The 20,091-nt window shown below is 41.2% G+C and overlaps 1 protein-coding gene across 3 annotated transcripts; it reads left to right on the forward strand.

Annotated features, from left to right (window-relative positions):
- On the forward strand, nucleotides 1-19,781 carry unc119b (unc-119 homolog b (C. elegans)). Of its 3 annotated transcripts, none has more exons than XM_042093317.1 (5): nucleotides 1-298; nucleotides 15,953-16,066; nucleotides 16,563-16,659; nucleotides 17,334-17,506; nucleotides 18,004-19,781. In XM_042093317.1, exons 1-5 carry the CDS (start codon nucleotides 1-3, stop codon nucleotides 18,114-18,116), a joined length of 795 nt encoding a protein of 264 aa, XP_041949251.1. In that variant the 3' UTR covers nucleotides 18,117-19,781. The 3 variants fall into 3 exon arrangements, with proteins under 3 accessions (XP_041949251.1, XP_041949252.1, XP_041949253.1); XM_042093318.1 differs by having other exon boundaries at nucleotides 16,569-16,659; XM_042093319.1 differs by having other exon boundaries at nucleotides 16,572-16,659.
- The last annotated feature ends 310 nt before the right edge of the window (nucleotides 19,782-20,091 follow it).

Genomic DNA, 20,091 nt, shown 5'->3' on the forward strand with positions numbered 1-20,091 from the left:
ATGAGCTATTCTTGTACTAACACAGGCAAGAGCCAGGACCCATCTAGCGCTAAGAAGTCCGGTGGTAATAATCCCGGCAGTTGCGGTGGTAGCGGAGAAACCAGCAGCAGCATCAACAACAGCCACAATAATCGCGGTAGCCAGGCGAACGCGAATCCCAATTCAGCCGAGGCGATGAAAGTCAAGGTGGGCTGCAACACGACAGACGTCGGGGTACCAGTTACCACGGAGGAGGAATTGCAGGCAAACACGATAATTACACCCGAGGATGTATTGGGTTTACAGAAGATCACTCAAAGTAAGTCAGATGTATGTCAATGGACAATTCAATGTGTACAATGTCGCCTCCAGCTTCAGGGTTCATGTAGCCGCGTCACACCAATTGTTGCGATGTTGTGATGCAAAGCGCGACATATCAAATACCTGTATTTGTGTCTCAGGCTAATTGTCATCTTAATCAGACATGTCACCTGTGAGTCGGTGTGAGGTAGGTAACGCATCATTCACAGGCATGCGTTGCTCTTTCAAGTAGCTTGAACTTAGCGCACCCTAACATAGCCCATATAAAACATCCTCGTACTGTGACACATTTCCTGCCCTTGTCACAAGCAGTTCTATCTAAGATAGCCTACCTGTGCAGTGACTCTATATGGAGGCAATGGGATGTATCCTACCACCATTACATCCTATCGCCATTAATTCCTGTCAACACGATCGTCGTTTACTTTAGCTGAAGCTCGAAACGAACTCCTGTTCCAATCCATAATATGAACATTATGCACCATGCTGAAAGTACTTGGAGCTGATCAGAGTTCCCAAATAAGTAGCCTATGGTTGACCTTTGCATGAATTGCCATTTGTTCTGGAAAATGAATAGCTAATGCATCACACTGACGGGAATAAAATCATTGGCCACTGAGAGATAATTTCTTTGAGCCCTAGGCTGTGGAATGAACATGCCAATAGTCTATTTATGGTGATGGGGTCATTGCAGGAAAAGCATGCCTGAACTAACAAGCATAAAGCCATAAGATAAGCCCAGGCGTGGAACTGATAAGCTGTTCATCAACGTAGCTTGAAGCAAGAATGCCTTGACACATTGTAGAGGTTAACAGAGATGTTCACATACGTGCACATATGTTCACATACGTATGTATACATGCAGATTACATATAGAAGATTTTTTCCCTCCTCATATAGCATGGACATTGCTAAAGGATAAGGATAAGCTGATTCGTTACTTCTCCACTCCTAAGAATGGTTAGGTAACAGGTGGCAAATAGGCTGTATACTACTGTATTTAAAGTGTCACATAATGACTTACACAACACCCAGCATGAAGTCACTCATTCAAAAGGTTCCCTGCACACCTCAGGAAGTTAAGACTTAATCGCTGTGTTCCGTCATGCACATGGTATGCCCTTGCAGATAAACTTCAACATGTTGCAGTGGTTCAATGTTCCATCAAATGCACAAAATATAAATAAAACAGCATTTCATAATACATTATTCAAACTCCTTATGTGTAAATACTGTATTTTGTCCCTCTATTTTTTCGTTTATTTGGATCTCCAGGACAGTTGCACACTAATTAACTCATTCATCAGGACATGGCTTATGCTGTCAAGGCTTTTGCAGCGAACCTTGATAAGTGACCTACTCCCTGTGTTTGTGAGACTTTTACCATGGCTACAGGTACAAGTGTCTCATGGGTATCGCCTATGCTTCACAAACACCTTCCACAATTTGGATTTTGGACCCCCATCCCCTCCACCCACTTAGCTGAAGATGTTGTTGACCAACGATAATGTGTCTGGCTGATTGTCCACAAGATCGGGATAAAAATTTCAAGTAGCATGATGAGATATCCTTGATTAGGTTTCACAGTGGCCTCTTCAGCCTGCTTGCTTCTAATTCCAAGTGCCTTGTCTACATTTGTCCAACCACTTTCTCACATACATACTACACATGCACAGAAAGAGACATGTGCTCACCTGCACACCAGCAGACATTTAGAGTGCTGCTCACCCCTCTGCTGCTCTATGTGTAGATATAAACTCACACATACACAAAACACATGGTTAAAATGGCCTACCTGCAGAAAAATAGATGAAAAAAAAACGTATTGGGACAGAATGAGAGCACGCGAACCTTTCAGTTGGGAGATAAGATAATTTACTCTCCTCTCACCTTAAGACGTAGGCACTGGCATGCAACAGGTGACTTAAAGTTTTCTTTCAAACTGGTGATTTAAGCTATTAGTGATTTGTCATGACATTGAAATTATCACTTTAACAAACACTCCCTTGAGAAATAATCATACTCCTTATAATTTCATTTTACTGTTCAACTGTGTCTTTGGAGGGACGTGTTTCTTTAATCACATCTGTCCCATACAAATGTGACTCATGAGTAGAAGAAAGTGCAGGATGAACCAATGCCCAGGTTTTAAACAGAATTTTAATGATGCAAAGTCGGTAATCAAATGTTTTTTGAATGAATGCCTGCATTAACAGGTGTTTGTCATTAGACACATTTCCATGGATGTTGATTAATATGAAAATAAAATCTTAACCCGTTTTACCTCAAGCAAAAGTATGTGTTAGAGGGTGTCTTCCTTTGGGCCTGCTTCTGAGCAGTCCAGGGCAAAGAGGACTTTCACTTTCCCATCAAAAGCACAAGTTGCTTTCGCACCCTCCAACACAAGTAATGACAAAACTCTGAGGCAATAACAGAGAAAGCAAGAATGTGATAGTGGTTTGGCCCTGTTGCTTTCCAGAGTGGTCTTGTATGATCTTACTACAAAACCACTGATTGTCTGAAGTCTGCTGAATTTAATCTGTGTAATTAGTGATGCCCCGCATAATAGTTGCTAACCACCCCTCTACAGATCTCCTGGACAAATGTATGCTTTTTGCAAAGCAAAGCCCAGAATTAAAGTCAAACTAATTAGCTGTCTTCTTATCCTCCATAAAATGCACAGCATTAAAGTAAATATAAATAAAACAGCATTTTATATCACATTATTCAAACTCCTTATGTGTAAACTGTAAATACTGTATTTTGTCCCTGTATTTTTTAGTTTATTTGGATTTCCAGGGGAGTTGCACACTAATTAACTTATTCATCCGGACATGGCTCATGCCGTCAAGGCTTTCGTAGCGAACCTTGATAAGCGACCTACTCCCTGTGTGATACTTTTACCATGGTTACAGGTACCCATGGGAGTCCCCTCCCCTCACAGTCCTATTAGAAAGACAGTTTCCCAAGGGGGCTGTGAAATCTGAAAGAGGGTCCACACATATCAGAGCATATATATCTGTCTCTAGCCTTCTCTCACTATCACTGTCTGTATCACTCTTTCACTATGAATGTCTGTATCACTCTTTTCTTTGCCTTGTCCTCTATTTTCAGGACAGAGAGAGTAGTTGCAAGACAGACAGAGCGAGAGATTAAGAGAAGGAAGAGAAAGATAAATAAAGATCAGTTTGTGTGGTGTGAGCATGTACTTTTGGCCCAGCGTGCGGTAGACATTTCACAACGCATTCAAATTGCTGCAGACACGACTGGGATGAACACATACAGTTGCCATGGTACACAGGTATATTGTATGTGTAAGTGGTTCAGTTTCTGTAAAAAAGCAGTTATGGCTCCTTAGGGTGTTGCAACCCACTGGAGTTGTTTTTCTCTCTGCTCTTGACCCGGAGGTGATGCAATGCATATGCTAGCCTGCATGAATTATTGTAACAAAACACAAACATGCGCTTTAGTATACAGAGTTATTTGTATGAATGTGTGTGTGGCCTAAATATAGAATGGCGGTTATCTGTTGGCTTAACCAGGGATGCATAGAGCACATTCCCTTCAACTCTTGAAAGCATGTCTCAGTAATCTGTCAATTAAATTTGACAGATTATTTAAATTTCCCTTCAACTCTTGAAAGCATGTCTCAGTAATCTGTCAACTAAATCGTCAATTACCATCAACTGGTACTAGTGCATCATTTTAGGAACATTCTCACATTCTAGGAACTTTCTTGGAACTTACATTTACATTTTATCATTTAGCTGACGCTTTTATTCAAAGCAATTTGGTACAATTAAGGTACAGTGTGAGTAGAACATGATAGTGCTGCAATAAGTACTGCTCGCATTGAATAAAATGACAGTTGAAGTGAAGCTGAGTCAAGGGGAGAATAGAGGGATAGTAGGGATCGAGAAGAAGGTCGTGGGAAGTGCGACATTAAGCATGTCCAGCACTTACTGTTTGACAAGCGTCTTGTTTGATGTTTCCAGATCACTTTGAGCAGAGTGTAGATGAATAGGTTTCCATGCTGTCCTTCAAACATAGCTCAGTAGCTTATCAGGACACACCCGTGCACATTTTGTTGGCTCTATAATGGATAATATAATGAAATATTTTTTGCATGCTAGGACGCTTCTGATAGGCCTAAATACAAGGGGTCAACCAGAGGCCAGTGTTACTGCTGGTTTAAGTAGGGGTCCATTTCAGAAAATCTAACTGGCCCATCACCATCTCGTTGGGTGATATGTCAAGAACGGCCTATTTAAGGCTGAATTGCACTGGTTCACATTAACTGGCTTGCCTTTGTCGACACTTCATAGGCACTGTAAGTTGTGCGTAGGCGCTCGCGACTGCTTTCCTCTCTGTCCTCCTTACTGATGCATTTGATGCTTTTGAGCAATATTAGAATTGAGTCAGAGTACCGGTAGGCCTCAATACAAACATTTTTGGGAAGAAGGCTTGATGAACAGCTTACAGGCATCAGCAGTAGCTAATAGTCCTCACAGTTCAGTGCCTGATGATTTATTTTCTTAACAATGAAGAGATTTTTATGTTGCAAGGTGGGTCGTTTTTGCTGTCTTGGTATCAGTTGTGAAACTAGATTTATGTTTCACTTTTTGCCAGTCTGATCCTGATCCTTGCCTACCTATATTACTTACTCATAGCTAACTGCACAAATAAATAATCTGGGTTCAGTATAACATGGGGCTTTTATTGTAAGTTGATGGTTGATACTGTCAAACTTGAGCCCTGTTTATGTCTTACTATTTCCTAAGATCCATACATTCAAAGTGCCCCCTTTTACACTGCCCTACTATAAGTTCATGGTTTGTACGAACACACAGACCGACACACACACACACTCACATACACAAGGAGGAATTGCTGAGGTGATACTATATAATAACAGACCACAAAACAATACTAAATATTACTTTACTAAATATTTGAATTTAAGTGAAATTCTGCATGTATGACACTATAGTGTATTGTAACAGTTATATGAGTGTCTGTACTGCCCATATACATCAGTGATGGCTTGTCATTGATTTGGTTATTATGTGGCTGTGCTGACCATAGCGGTCAATGAGAATTCCATCTGCATCAGGCCTATTCAGTCTGTGTGGATGTTTTTTGTGTTGATGTAGATGTTGCTATCTTGCCAACCTCGTTTTGTCACTTTCCCCTTGAGGTGTGTGTGTTTGTGTGTGTCTGTGTGTGTGAGTGTGTGTGTGTGTGTGAGAGAGAGAGAGAGAGAGAAAGAGAGAGAGCAAATGTGTGTTTGTGCAAGTGTGTGTGTGTGTGTGTGTGTGTGTGTGTCTGTGTGTGTGTGTGTGTGTGTGTGAGTGTATGTGTGTGTGTGAGAGAGAGAGAGAGAGAGAGAGAAAGAGAGAGAGCAAATGTGTGTGTGTGTGTGTGTGTGTGTGTGAGTGTGTGTGTGTGTCTGTTTATTTGTGCTTATGCAGCCCCAGGGGAGCCAGGCTCAATTCAGGCCTCAGCTTTATTGATAACAAAACGCTGCAATAATACCCGCACTTCATAGCTGGATTTGTCTGTAATCCCCCTCTGCAGAAAGTTATTAAGCTGATCCACAACCGAACAGTGCATTGAATCTAATCGAAAGTGAGATTTCTCTCTCTCTCTCTTTCACTCTCTCATTTGCTCTCTCTCTCTCTTTCTTTCTCTCATGGTAATAGTGGATCTATGGAGCTGGTGTGTCCTACTCTTATCTTGGTGTCCATGCACTGCTGAGAAATGGTAGCATGCCTTTGCCCTCCTTTCTGTCCTTTTCTATTAGGGCCCTCAGGAGCATCTCTCTCTCTCTCTATCTCTATCTCTCTCTCTCTCTCTCTCTATCTCTCTCTTTCTTTCTCTTTGTCTTTTCATTCTCTCTTTCTCTGCCCTCTAACTGGGCTTTGCCCCCCCCCCCCCCCCTTTTCGGTGTACCTCTCTGTGGTCACTTGCTTTGCTCCTGTCCTACTGCAGCCTTGTCCTCGTCCATCTCACCGGATCCCCTTTGGTCTTCCTGTGCCCTGTGATTAGATGGATTTGCTCCTCCTATGCAAAGCACTAAACCGGATTAGTGGCATTGAGCTCCATCGGGCTGGAATACCTTCCTCCACCCTTTACTCTCTCACAGACAGCCTTATGACTTCACGTGTTTTCTTATATCACACTATTCAATCTGTGTGTGTAAAGATTCCTTTATGTTTACACAAACATTATCTCAATAAAGTATCTATCCATCTATCTATCTATCTGTTCTATCTTGTGACACGTCCCTGGTCAATATCTGTATTAGACCGCTTTTGAAAAGCCTGCAGGTGTAGCTGTGAGTCTGGCTAAATAAATTGATGCTGTGGGGAACTACCGGTAGGTCTGGACAATACAACTGAACTTTTCAACTACCTAAACTCCTGTAAGTACTGTGTAGAAGGCAAACTTTCAAAACCAGAATGTGTTAATACTATCAGGGTAAGGTTAAACAAGAGGCTGTGTGGGCTAGGCCTTGTAGTGTACAGCTGAGTGGTAAATAGAAGTGATGGGCATTGCCATCTGCCTGTGGCTAACAGATCTGCCCTGACTGGCTGGGTTTGTGAGTGATTTGTCGTCGTGCCGATGCCACAGCACTGTCCCCACAGCATCCCTAGTCCTCAGCTCACTGGTGCCAAACTGTCCATTATATAATGGACGTGTATTTCCAGTGATGCCTTCATGCTTAATTTACGGTGGCCCAGCTTCGCCAGGCGTTAAATAAGATTGGGTTGTCATTGATCCAAGGGAAAGAGAGAGTGTTTGTAATCTGTAAGTATGTTGGCACTCCATTCTCTCTCCCTCTATGGACAGAAGCAGAAAAATGCCCTCTGTGTATCTCCATGCCCCTCTGTTTGTTTGGTTGGTTGGTATTTATGTAGCTGGAGATGATACATTAATGCTATCTGCAAATGTGCGTGTGTGCTAAATGCCTTTGTTGTTGTTGTTGAATGCTAATTGGCATTTGTCATTACTGAGAGCCCTGGCAGGTGATGCAGTTCCTCTATTTTATACAACACATCAAAATTTCAACATGAGCTCCAATTTGACCAAATAAAAATAGCTCCACAGAAGACCTAGAATCTAAGTCCTAGATTTACACAAAGCTGTGGTAATGCCATGGACATTAGCTCCATAGTTCTACTTTTACAGACGAAGAAGCCCTCCCTGCATTTAAGGATACTGACCCACATTAGGTCAAGTTTATGGACAGAAACTTTTTCTTTGTTCCAATGTAGATTTAGTTACTGTAGTAAACTGTAGGTTTATATATTCAAGTTATCTTTATCTAACATGTAAAAATACCTGTTACGTGGTTTAAGGGTGAAACATTTGTATAGACAATCAAGTCTAACTGGCTCTACCAATCAACTATCTGTTAGCAAACCAGAGCCATAACCTCACCCTAAAATTTATCCTAAATCAATTTATGTCCCTCATTTTCAGCTAAACAGATTTATTGTTGATTGATAGTTCTCTGTGGCCGATCCAAATAATGTTCAATAATAGTTTGTAGTGGTCTGTCCCAAATAAAGTGGGACCATAATCCCCATCAGATCCTCCCAGCATAAGGAAACAGAGCAGTCACGCCATGCGGATGAAGTGTTCTAAAGCTCATCAACATTCAAAAGTGAAGACCAGCTGTCAAACAGAACCATCATATAAACATAGGCAGTCTGAAGGTTCTGACAGCTTTGCAAACGGAGTTATCACACAGTGAAGCATTTGTTTAGTGGAACTGCACGCCATTTGCCATGGCAATGAACAGTGTGTGTGTGTGTGTGTGTGTGTGTCTGTGTGTGTGTGTGTGTGTGTGTGTGTGTGTGGACTCCATGTTCTTTCTCAACTATCACATCTTTACCAAACAGTGAGCAGTTTGGAATAAATGACATAGCTTGCTGTTACATACAGTATGTGTGAATTGCTTTAGAAACCCACTGGAGATTTCTGATTTCTTTCATTGCTGTTGTGTTGTGTTCTCAGCTATTGATGACCCATCTGGGGCTATTATTAATAGATTGTAGGGGGTATATTGATAAAATATAGGATACAGCAGGAACCATTTAAGAACAAAGTAATGGTTTGCTTCCGTCATATGTGAATGTTTTTATATATCTCACCCAACAGAGAGAGAGAATGATAGATGATAAATACACAATTAATTTGATATATTTGATGAATACATAGACTTGGCAAGACTGAAGAAAGTAGTTTTGATGATATTGATTTCAGATATTGATGACCCATCTGGGGCTATTATTAATAGATTGTAGGGGGTATATTGATAAAATATAGGATACAGCAGGAACCATTTAAGAACAAAGTAATGGTTTGCTTCCGTCATATGTGAATGTTTTTATATATCTCACCCAACAGAGAGAGAGAATGATAGATGATAAATACACAATTAATTTGATATATTTGATGAATACATAGACTTGGCAAGACTGAAGAAAGTAGTTTTGATGATATTGATTTCAGATAAGGCTTTATATAATGGCTTTCGAGTTTTGAACTGTGGAGAGCCCTCTGATGAATTTCACATGATGAGTTGTTTAAAATGCAATCAGAAGCGCCATCTGGTGCCAACATTACTGGAATGATCATTTCAGTGTATTGATCATCTGATGGCTGCCATGTTTAAAGTTGACACTCAGCCAACCCCTCTGTCTCTGCCTCCCTCTGCCTTTGCAACTATTTTTTAATATCAAACATTGAGGTCAGATGGTAAGTGTTTCAAGAGAGTTCCATTATCAGCATCATAGTTGGCCCCACAAGACTTCCGTTTTAACATTCCATATGTTATCATAATGCAGAGGAAGTAGATTGGGAACCAAATAGAACGTTCAAGCATTGTTTTTGTTTTTATTGTTGAAAGGGTCTATATTCAACAGTCTTTGCTCAGTTGTTGCCATGGTTTGGTTCTTTGTTGTTCATTGTGCTGTGCGTTCCTGTGCTCTTGTGTGGAATAAGCCCTGATGGAGGGAGCAAGGAAGAGGATGGCAGAACAGCATCCCACAGAGGTGTTAAAAGGCATGTTGCTAGGTGACCATGTCAGAACCAGAGAGTGTCCAAGCTGTTTAGGTGTGAAAGGGCTGGCTGGTCACCGCCTCGCACATTATGCCTGCGTGTGCGTGTGTGTGTGTGTGTGTGTGTGCATGAGAGAGAGAGAGAGAGAGATAGTATGTGTGTGTGTGTGTGGTGAGCATGCATGTGTGTGTGTTTACTAGGCCTATTTAGAATATTCAAATTCATGGTGTGGAGATACACCATTCAAGCACACTTAACCTGCTGGGCAATGCTATTATCACACAGCAAACAGGCTATCTTTTTGGCCAACAGGTCAATAATTTGTAGATTAATGTTGTGCAATATTGAACACTCCATAAGCATACCAATCACTTGAAGAGACAGGCTGTGTGCTAATGCTAAATAACAGAAAAGCGTGATATATACCAGACTGTCAAACTAAACAAATTAAATTGATCCAGTCATATCTACCTCTTGCTACTAAATTGTATTTCTGTCTCATAATGTAGCTTGTTTTGAAGCCTTCTTTTTTTTTTAGATGTTGTTTTCAATGTTGCTGTGAAACTTGAGGTTCAGCCTGTGGCTAGAGCAGCAACCTGCTTTTGAGGTTAAAACGAGACCTTTGAGACATGTGTCAAAAAGTACCTTTGAGGTTTCTTGGTGTATGGCTACGTGAGCATCTGTGGCATCTGTTTCTTTATTTCCGTTCTTTATTTCTGTCTACTAAGATATTCAGATGTCTGAGTGTTGATGTTCATACAGTTCTTCATGGTCCTTGCCCTTCCCTGCACTGATATCCATCTTTGCCATTACCCACTGAGCGTGTTTAACATTTATTCATAAGAGCCCTTTTGAAGTGACCTCTGCTAGATAAAAAAAAAAACTATTCTGGCTATAATCAAAGTAAAGCAAAAACATAATTATATTATATCTTGAATTTGTAAAGGTCACTTTTGTTTTGTGATATTTGCAATTACATGAGTCAGACCAGACATGAATCCTTTTATGTTTCTCAGCTACGCTAGTAGTTAGAAAGTTACCTCCCTCTTCTCAATAGGTTGCACCTGACCTTATTAGCCCACGCTGGACACGTAGACCAGATATGGACTAGGGTAAGGGTTAAGGTTAGATGGTAAATATGAAGTCGCACCGGACAAGTTATTAAGGCCGTAGGCCATACTGTTCCTATGTGTTGGAAAATTATGCAAACATTGAAATGTTGAAATTGAAATGATGTCTAGCTGTTGAGTGTCATTGAGTATCGTTTTAGAATTACAAGTTTCACATGAAGGGATCATCCCATTCTTTTTATAGCACTCACTATTATTTTTATATAATGATTAGGTTATGGTTCAGCTTTTTACCACCAGCCTAAATCATTCAAAGCATTTACCTTAACAACCCATATGGTGTTGATCTGAACTGCACGTAAATGGTTGTGAAGTTGTATCTTTTTGTAGGTTGTGGTGACACATGATACAGTGGTGGTTGAACCTGCCTTCATCTACGCTTCCTGTTTGTGTGGTGAAACAGCCTGTATCCTCATGACCTTATTAGTTCACAATGTCTGCATGTTTCAAACTATGTTTTGTTGCAGACCATTTGTCGACTAGCCCATAAGGTTTGCATGTAACCTCCAAATAAGACTCCAATGTGTGTAGTGCATCTGTTGAGTCCCTATGAGGTATGTGCTGTAGTCTACATACACCTCTCTGTCAATCTTTCTGAATTGCTAGTCTAGTCTGTCTGAGTGTACAGATAAAGACATGCTGTCTCCTGAAACTGAAGGACTTTGTTGTTGTCTTGCCTGAGGGAGATGCAAAACTCTTGAGACTGAAAGTGATTGGGTAGGTCGCCTGGTCAGGATTCCCCAGTCTGGACAACACTGGACAAAACAGCAAGTGGAGTAGACATAAATAATCTATCAGCTCCCATTCTGGCTGAATTAGAGGAGCCATCAGGATGCCTTGTAACTCAATTGTAAATGTAAGAGGACGTCTGGGTGCACTTCTCTTTATTAAATCGATATGGGAACACCACTGTCCTTGAATGTGACCAGAAGGCATCCCTATGACCCTCTTTGGCTATCGGTTGTATGTACACAAGCTTTGGTTGCCTGTACTGATGGACCATGTTCCCTAAAAAGGGAAATCTGGTAGATCTAGATTTGGATTTGATCTACAGAGAGATTTTTCCAAGAACTTCTAAAGTAAGAGACCAAAGAAAAGTCAGTGTAACAGCCACAGCTGGTGGACTTAAGGCCTCTTTGACCCACAAATTGGAGCTTTTTGTGCCAGTCCATCCAAGAGAGCTGACTATCCTGCTGCTACAAGGCCATCAAGGTCATCACTACAGCCTCCCAGTGTAATCCAGTTAGCATTGATTGCCTTTATATCTTAGAACAAGCATCCTATCCTGGTATTGCCACTCTATGAAGTTACGTTGTACTGTAAGCCCACCACTTTTTGACTGACCTTTGGTTCTGAGTGCAGGGGTGGTACCCATGGGACTGACAAGCCCAGTTTCTCTCTTCTCTTTCGGTCGGATGCTTCTCCCAGTGAAAGGGGAAAACAGATTGTGTGTTGGCTTGAGCCTGTGTTTAGCCGGCCTGTCAGAAGCTAACCCACCTGCAGATAAACCACTTGAATAAGGCAATAGATGGATTGTTGTTGTTGTTGTTTTTTTGTTTTGTTTTTGTTGGGGGGGGGGGGGGTAGTTTTTCTGACATTTTTTTTTTTTTTTTGGTGTTTGGGGCCTGCATGTGTTCCCAATCTCTGTCAAAAACACTGTCGTCACACAAGCTAATAATGCATGGGACATATCACAACACACAACAGTTGAATCATCACCAACTGTCCTGCTGTTCCATGGATCTAAAAGCGGAGATTGTGCGGGATGTCTCGTCCTCGATGCACTCAAAAACGCACACCCACATGGCTTTCATCATATGCTGGCCATATCGGTGATATAAAACCTACTTTGTGAAAAAGGCTCCCTGGTGTCATTTCCCAGCCTCCTGCAGGGCTTTGATGGGGCACTGCAGTCCTCCTGTCCTGCCTCATGTGATTCCCTCGTGTGATGCCAAGCATCATGTCATTTAGATAATCAGCCCCGCAGTGCCCTGTGCTGTCCAGTGGGACTCGTGATGTGGTTACCAGTAGGCTGGACAGATGGATGGATAAACACATGGCTGCCCGATCCCTGCAACCCTCACAGAGAGACCGAGCAAACAGTCTCTCTCTCTCTCTCTCTCTCTCTCTCTCTCTCTCTCTCTCTCTCTCTCTCTCTTTGAGTTTCCATTTCCTTGCCAGTAAATGGGTATGTTGGATGCAGGCCATGTGAATCACTCACAGAGGTAGAAAAACAGAGTGTGAAGGAATGTTCCGACATTGTGTTACAGCTAATGTTTTGCTAATGTGGAAGAGAAGAGAGGAGAGGAGAGGGCCTGTGATGGGAGCAGACAGCCAGCGTGTGCAGAGTAAGCTGTTGTGGACACACACATACACATACACACACACACACTAGTGTAGAGAATGGTAGAGAGAGAGAGAAAGAGAGGGAAGCATATTGAAAGGAAAAAATAAAGTTGTAGAACCACCAAAGCATGAAACATTGCACTGTTATACTGCAAACATTTCAAGTAAAAGCTCCCCTATATCATATTTTTTTTTTCTAATCAACACATGTTTGTATGGTTATGGTGTGTGACTATATGATGTTTCAGGACTTGTTATTGTCCTCTTGAATATAAATCTACAAACACCAGTTCTATTTTGTCTGTGCCAAAAAAATCTTGAATTTCCCCTTGGGGATCAATAAAGTATCTATCAATCAATCTATTTATCTATCTATCTATCTATCTATCTATCTATCTATCTATCTATCTACTGTCATGGGCTGTATTAGCCTCAGCTTCAAAACAACCAATTTACCTCCCTTTTATACTTCAACCACACTATTACGAGCTGTGTCTTATAGAGGTTCCAGTATGTGCTAGTTCTAGTATGTTCATGTTGGACCCTGCCATTTGTTCCTCCTAATTTACAGTTAATCAATCACTGTTAGTGTTACAATGTACAGAATTTCAAGCTAGTCATTTTACAGAGTGATTGCATTAAAAACAAACATCATCGATTTTTGAAGGCACCATTCATACAGACAATGTGTATCAAAATCCTCCTCATTCAAGAGCAGTAATATCTTACGCTGCAGAATACCCATTGCAATTTCTCTGCTCTAGTGGTGGTTACAGGTAGAAGTCCCCCTCTAAGGTTTGAGCCCGAGCACACTCGTAGGTGAGGTGGGGCCATCTGTTGCATTAACTGGGAAGCACCTCTGCGTTTAAACTCCTAAAGACCTGAAATAGACCTCAGCCCTGGAGTGTCACTGGCAATTACCTCCTGACCGACTGAGGCTGACTGTGAGGGAGGGGGAAGGTGAGCTCTGGGCAATGCATTTTAGTCAGCAGCTTTCTGCAGTCACTAGTGATTTAGGCACTGAGCTTAAAGGAGTGACTGCAGCAGACGTTAGTCTTAATATGGTCAGTTGCCCCACAATATGATCTGCTTTCAGGTTAGCATTGTTGGACCCAGTGCAGTGTTTATGGTCACAACTGAGAAAGAGAATGGAAAAATGACGGGGTTCCACAATGGCCTGGCTGCCATCGATGTGCCCTTGAACAAGGCACTTGACCCTGAGTTGCACTGGGCGACTGGCCCTTGTAATAAGTGACACATGTAAGTCACTTTGGATAAAAGCAACAGCCAAATGGAGAAAAAAAATATGAACTATATTAGGTTCTTCTGTGTGGGTATTTATGTGTTTTGCCTGCAATGAACTTTACTATTACTCACTAGTGTCTTCATACCTGGATTTGATTTGAGTGACTTTTCACTAACCTGGCAAACTGGCCATTGTTATCATTTCAAACCCTTTGTCTCTCTCTCTCTCATTCTCCCTCTCTCTCATTCTCTCTCTCTCTCTCACTCTCTCTCTCTCTCCCTCTCTCTCATTCTCTCTCTCTCTCTCTCTCTCTCTCTCTCTCTCTCTCTCTCTCTCTCTCTCTCTCTCTCTCTCTCTCTCTCTCTCTCTCTCTCTCTCTCTCTGTGTATGTATTAGCAGTGCAGTGCTTCCTCCCCCTCCAGAGATGCCAAATCACAGTGTTACATCATTTTACTCTCCCTCTCCCAGGCAGAGCAGAGCGAGGTGCCCGGGACCTGTGACATGCCCAAATCCCCTGATCCCCTCCCAATCCGCCCCTGTGACGCTGAGACGGCCTAAGCCACTTATGCCCTAATCTCAGCCTGAGGCTGGAGTGAGGAGCAGGGGAGGCCCGGAGGTGGGGGGGGTGGGGGGCACGCGCACCACATGCCCCATGGGAGGTGGCACTGAGCCTCCCATGTGAGTGCAGGAGTGCCACCCTGACCTCCGGTTGCCAAAACAGTTGTCAAACATGTAGCGTTCAGTTTCTTTTTATGTTGACTGGGGGGAGCAATTCACACTGTGAATACTTGTCAGCAAGGTGATGGTAATAGAGTTATTAGGCAAATAAAGGAAGAAACCACACACACTGTTTCTAGATGCAGTGGACGTTTATAGTTTGGCAGTATCTTTTCTTTTTCTTTTTGCCTTATTTCCAATTCAGTTGTCTCCACAGACATTCAATTGCCAGACCAGTACTATCCAGTCAGACTCCAAACATCTCAGCTGCTAAATTGAAACTTTGTGTCTTCAAACGTTTTTTCTCTGTTTATTGCCCTTTTTGCTGTATTCATTCATCATTTTACTATCTGTAATGATATTAGGACAGATCCTTATTTTTTTATCCCTATCTCAACTGTTTAGTTAGTGAACTGTGGTGTGAAAGGCCATTAGTTTAGTTACAGTACGCATGGAGCAGTTGCTATTTTTACACGTAGATCAGGGATTACTGTAGAGCTTGGACAAGTCATGCCACAAATACTGTATATACATCAACTTTTTGTGGAAGTTTCTCACCAAGATCAAGATGCCTGCCCAGGATGCATGCTCTAAATTTACCTCAGTGCATATCTACTTCAAAGACAGGAAAGCATAATTGCACAAGTGTTATTTGTGATGAATCTAGAATCCACGTGCAACTACCTTCTGTTGTTATCACTTCCCCTGAAGGTTAGTGACTAAACGTTAAGTGGCACCTGTAGCGACTGTCTGTGTGTGTGTGTGTGTGTGTGGGGGGGGGGGGGGGGGGGGGGGTGTCAATGTGTTGTGTCTGCAGTACAGTATGTGTATAATAAATTGAATGACAGGAGGCTGGGAGTATTTTACAACAGTAGGATTAACTGTTGATCTTACATGAGTTACCATCACTGTTACCAGTGCAAACATTCTTTCATCTTTGTCAGAACTGATTGATTCAAATGTATGAGCATTGTTTCATAATAAATTCTTTGTAATCCATAACTTTCATGTAGCAAGCCAACTTTGGATTTATTTCCTCTGATTTCAGCATTTGATATTGTTGTATTCTGTGAGGGGATTATCCTTAAGGGATACAAACTTGGCCCCGTCCTGATCGTTCTCCCTCTGATGTCCTGTTTTGCAGACTACCTGTGTGGCCCAGAGGACAATGTGTACAACATCGACTTCACAAGATTTAAGATCCGGGACATGGAGACAGGAACAGTCTTGTTTGAGATCACCAAGCCTCCCTCCTCCAGTGAGTCCGCAGTGCTTTCACGTTTCACTCCACTTAGTACGAGAACAGTTCTGTTCTGTTTCTTTTATAGTTCTCATTCCAGTTCTTCAAATAACTCCTTCTCCCTTCTGTATTTAGAATTGGCTTTTTTATTCAATTGTTACCTACAGTATATTTTTGCCTGTAGTTTTTATTTGAACACAAATTTTAATACAGAATGTCAAGAAGTATATCTCTTTGAAACATCTGAAGCAGCATATTGCTCAGTTATACCTGGCATTTTGAAAGTGCCTACTTGGTGCTGAAATGCGTTATTTGGTGCTTGTGCGTAATTTGGCCCATGACCCTTTGAGGTGCTAGCGCCACACCTAAGTTGATATACAAGAGACTGAGGTCAAGCAGGCTACTGTCTAGAATATTTTTTTTTATTAGCACTGAGTGATGGCAATGTATTTACAAGTGCATCTTCATAACAAATCTTGTGTATTGTCATTTGTTTTTGTTTTTTTACTTTGAGACAAAGCAGACAAGCGAGACGTGGACCCAAACGCTGGGCGTTTTGTACGGTACCAGTTCACCCCTGCGTTCCTGAAACTACGCCAAGTCGGAGCCACGTAAGTCTGAAGAAATCCTACATAACATACAGTGTGAATGCATTGTTGAGCATTGAAGGAGATGCATTTTATGCATAAAAGAATAACATAGTAATTTATATGCAAAGACAATACATTTTACTAATAGTAGTATTAGAACTACATCTAAACTCTATTCTGTTATTCTTAATATAGAAACATATTATTTGTCTGTTATAATTGAGTTGTTGCCTACAAGCTAAGCCTTCAGAAAGTCAGTTACATAAAGGCAAAATGGTTTGCATTCCGTATTTAAGCTATAATGGCAAGAGCAAGCAGTGGAAGCTTGTTCAACACAGAGTAGTTTGTCCTAGTTAAGCATGCGTGCCTGTCAGGATATGGCACATAAGTTTGGAGTATGATGGGAGTTAACAGCCCAAATATACGTTGCCTCTAATTGGACATTGGGCAGAGAGAGCACTGTGGCATTAAGTATGGCAGTGCTTCCTCTCCAGTTGCACACAATTACTGATCCAGAATGTATGTCACTGCTTTGGGCTTCATGTGTTGAAAGATAAATGACATAGGTTAGCACACCAAGAGCCATTTTCTGGAGGATTATGGAAAGGAGTTCACTTGGGTCGACTGAAATGTTTGTTTTTATTGGTGTATTTGTTTGTTTATTTTTCCATTTCCCGTATCTTTCCGTCTCCCAGTGTGGAGTTCACAGTGGGCGACATCCCAATCAATAACTTCCGCATGATCGAGAGGCACTACTTCCGGGAGCAGCTCCTGAAGAGCTTCGACTTTGAGTTTGGGTTCTGCATCCCCAGCAGCAAGAACACCTGCGAGCACATCTATGAGTTCCCTCCAATCTCCGAGGACACCAGTGAGTGCATGTTTAGTTTCATTTTGATACACATTAGTACACATACAGTAGACCAGCTGCAGATGGGTAGACTGAAAGACTTCAAGATGTGTGAAACTCAGTCAACATACATGGGGATTTTTTCACAAACATGAACCATGAAAAAGAGTTTTAGTTCTTCGAAATGAAATCCATTCCACATCACAAGGCAGTTTAAAATGGAAGACTTGCACACTTAATTGACTTCCATTTTAGGTCTCACCATCTAATCAGACGGCAGAGATTTCACAGCTGCCTTGTGTGCAATGTATTGTGAAGTGATAATCAATTCTGTATGCTCTGTTACAACCAAAATGCTCTTTGGCATCATGTGCAACAGGCCTCTGTATAACATGGTTACTCTCAGTTGTGAATGCTGAAGACTTAACTGTATATACAAGTTTATACAGTGAGCCTGTCCATTAACATCAGTAATCAGTATATTGTACTTAAATACAATTGATTTTCTTTATTTTCAGTGCGTGAAATGATCCTCCACCCTTACGAGACACAATCGGACAGCTTCTACTTCGTGGACAACAAGCTGGTCATGCACAACAAAGCAGACTACTCTTACAGCGGGGGACCCTAGACGTCTGTGTGCTGTGTAGGGATGGGGATAGGAGGGAGGTCAGCTGGGCAGTCAGGGAAGACCTTAGGACCAATCATATGCCATGTGTCCACCACCACTCATTGGCGAGTATTTCTGTTTCCTCCATCACTTTGGCTCACTGACTTGCAGTGAAAAAACAAAACAAAACAAAAACAAAAAACATGCGGCTGTTTTTATGGTGACCTGGGGCTAATGACGTAAAACACAACCGCTAGTCACACATGTACTTGTACATATTGGCTCTTTTTAGTCATCCACTGCCATAGATCACTGAACACCAGCATATGTTGAAGTTCCTTATGTGTGGGACTCGCTGTAGTATGCAAGATCTATGTGTGTCTAAGGGCTGAGGATGGGCTAGTGTTGTCTATTAGAGTTCTGTGCGTGAGGTACAATGTATTGTGACTGGTTCTTTGGTTAATATGAAAGTGGAGGTTTCATCCCAACTTCCCATTGGAGTAGTTTTTTGATTTCAAAGAAAAAAAAAACTCTCCTGATTACTTGATATGAAAGTGACTGCGCCACTGTGTGTGTGTGTGTGTGTGTGTGTGTGTGTGTGTGTGTGTACAGTCACACATGTATGTGTCTATGCCTGTGAATGAGGGGTGCAGATGTGTGGGTGTTGACCTGAGGGAAGTATACTGTATTTTAGTTATTTTCACCTTCATCATGATTATCAGCATCATTTTCTCAAAATCATAGATAAACAGAACAGTACTCTCAGTAGAAATGGGAGAAATTCAAATGACACAGTATTTGATATACTTGTGTTGCGTTAGGAATTTTGATAAGATGTTTGTCCTTTTTTTGTCATTTTGACATGACTTTGTTTTCAAGAATAGCCTGATCCAGACTCACATAAGCATAAGCACAATATTTAAAAGGGAAAAGAGGCAAAAAAGTATGCTAAGAGAATGTGAATAGTCTATACTCATGACTAACATCCACCTTAAACTTGTAAAACCTCTCCATCTCAAATATCTGCATTGGTGGTAAAATATGATTTCCATGGTTCTATATTTGACAGCAGAATGGAAGAACTAGACAAAAAAGAATAAATAGATATAACAACAAGCCTCAAATCAGACTGAAATCTGGTTAGAGTTCTCACTTTTTGTACGTCTCTGATATAAACAATGTGACAACCAACTGTTTTAAAATATTCCAAAAAAAGAGGTAGGCTTCTATATTAAATAGTGACATTTCCTGTTAAAATTTCTCTCTCTCTCTCTCTCTCTCTCTCTCTCTCTCTCTATCTCTCTCTCTCTTTCCTCCAGTTCCATCTATCTATCTATCTATCTATCTATCTATCTCTTACATTCCAGTGAGTTAGGTCCTTTGTGTCAATGTACATAGCCGAAGCTGGTTACATTGTTTTGTTGTAGCTATGAACCACTTAATGTAGTGCATTGTACATTAGGATAACAGTTTGAGAAAAGCATTTGAGTAATAGCATGGGTGTTCTCAAAGACTCAACTCAAACCATGGAAATTAAAATGGATGAACTTGAATACTGTTTCTAGTTAAATGTGTAACAGCATTATTTATTATTGTGATTTACTTTACAATGATTTTGAGAAACTGAACATATGTACAATTTTGGACAGTTCCAATGCCAGTCTGGATTTAAAAAGGAAATAAATGTGATTTTTTGAGTTAAAAGGATTGTTTTGTGGTTGGTTATTTCTAAAGAGAGTGCATCGTGATTGCCGTAATCTCAAATGTTAATAATGCTTCACGTTGGTTTCCTGTTCAATATATTTAATATCATGGTTTAACTTCCATTGGAAGGCAAGGACTCATAAACCTTTACCTTCATTTAGCTTTCATAGACATTAGACCATGCCCTTTGCAAGTATTCTCTGGCATTTATCATTGTTGTGTTAAAATCTCTGTTACACATTGCCCTGTTTCTGTAAGCAACTTAAATAGGTTTGAATGGCAAAGGAACATT

This window comes from Alosa sapidissima, chromosome 5, assembly GCF_018492685.1.
Source record: "Alosa sapidissima isolate fAloSap1 chromosome 5, fAloSap1.pri, whole genome shotgun sequence".
NCBI lineage: Eukaryota > Metazoa > Chordata > Actinopteri > Clupeiformes > Clupeidae > Alosa > Alosa sapidissima.

What these genes read in the sequence shown, in the direction of transcription:
- unc119b (XM_042093317.1), top strand. Translation starts at nt 1, where the DNA reads ATGAGCTATTCTTGTACTAACACAGGCAAGAGCCAGGACCCATCTAGC. An exon ending in TTTACAGAAGATCACTCAAA is followed by an intron (nt 299 to 15,952) that starts GTAAGTCAGATG and finishes CCTGTTTTGCAG; the next exon opens with ACTACCTGTGTGGCCCAGAG. An exon ending in TCCAATCTCCGAGGACACCA is followed by an intron (nt 17,507 to 18,003) that starts GTGAGTGCATGT and finishes CTTTATTTTCAG; the next exon opens with TGCGTGAAATGATCCTCCAC.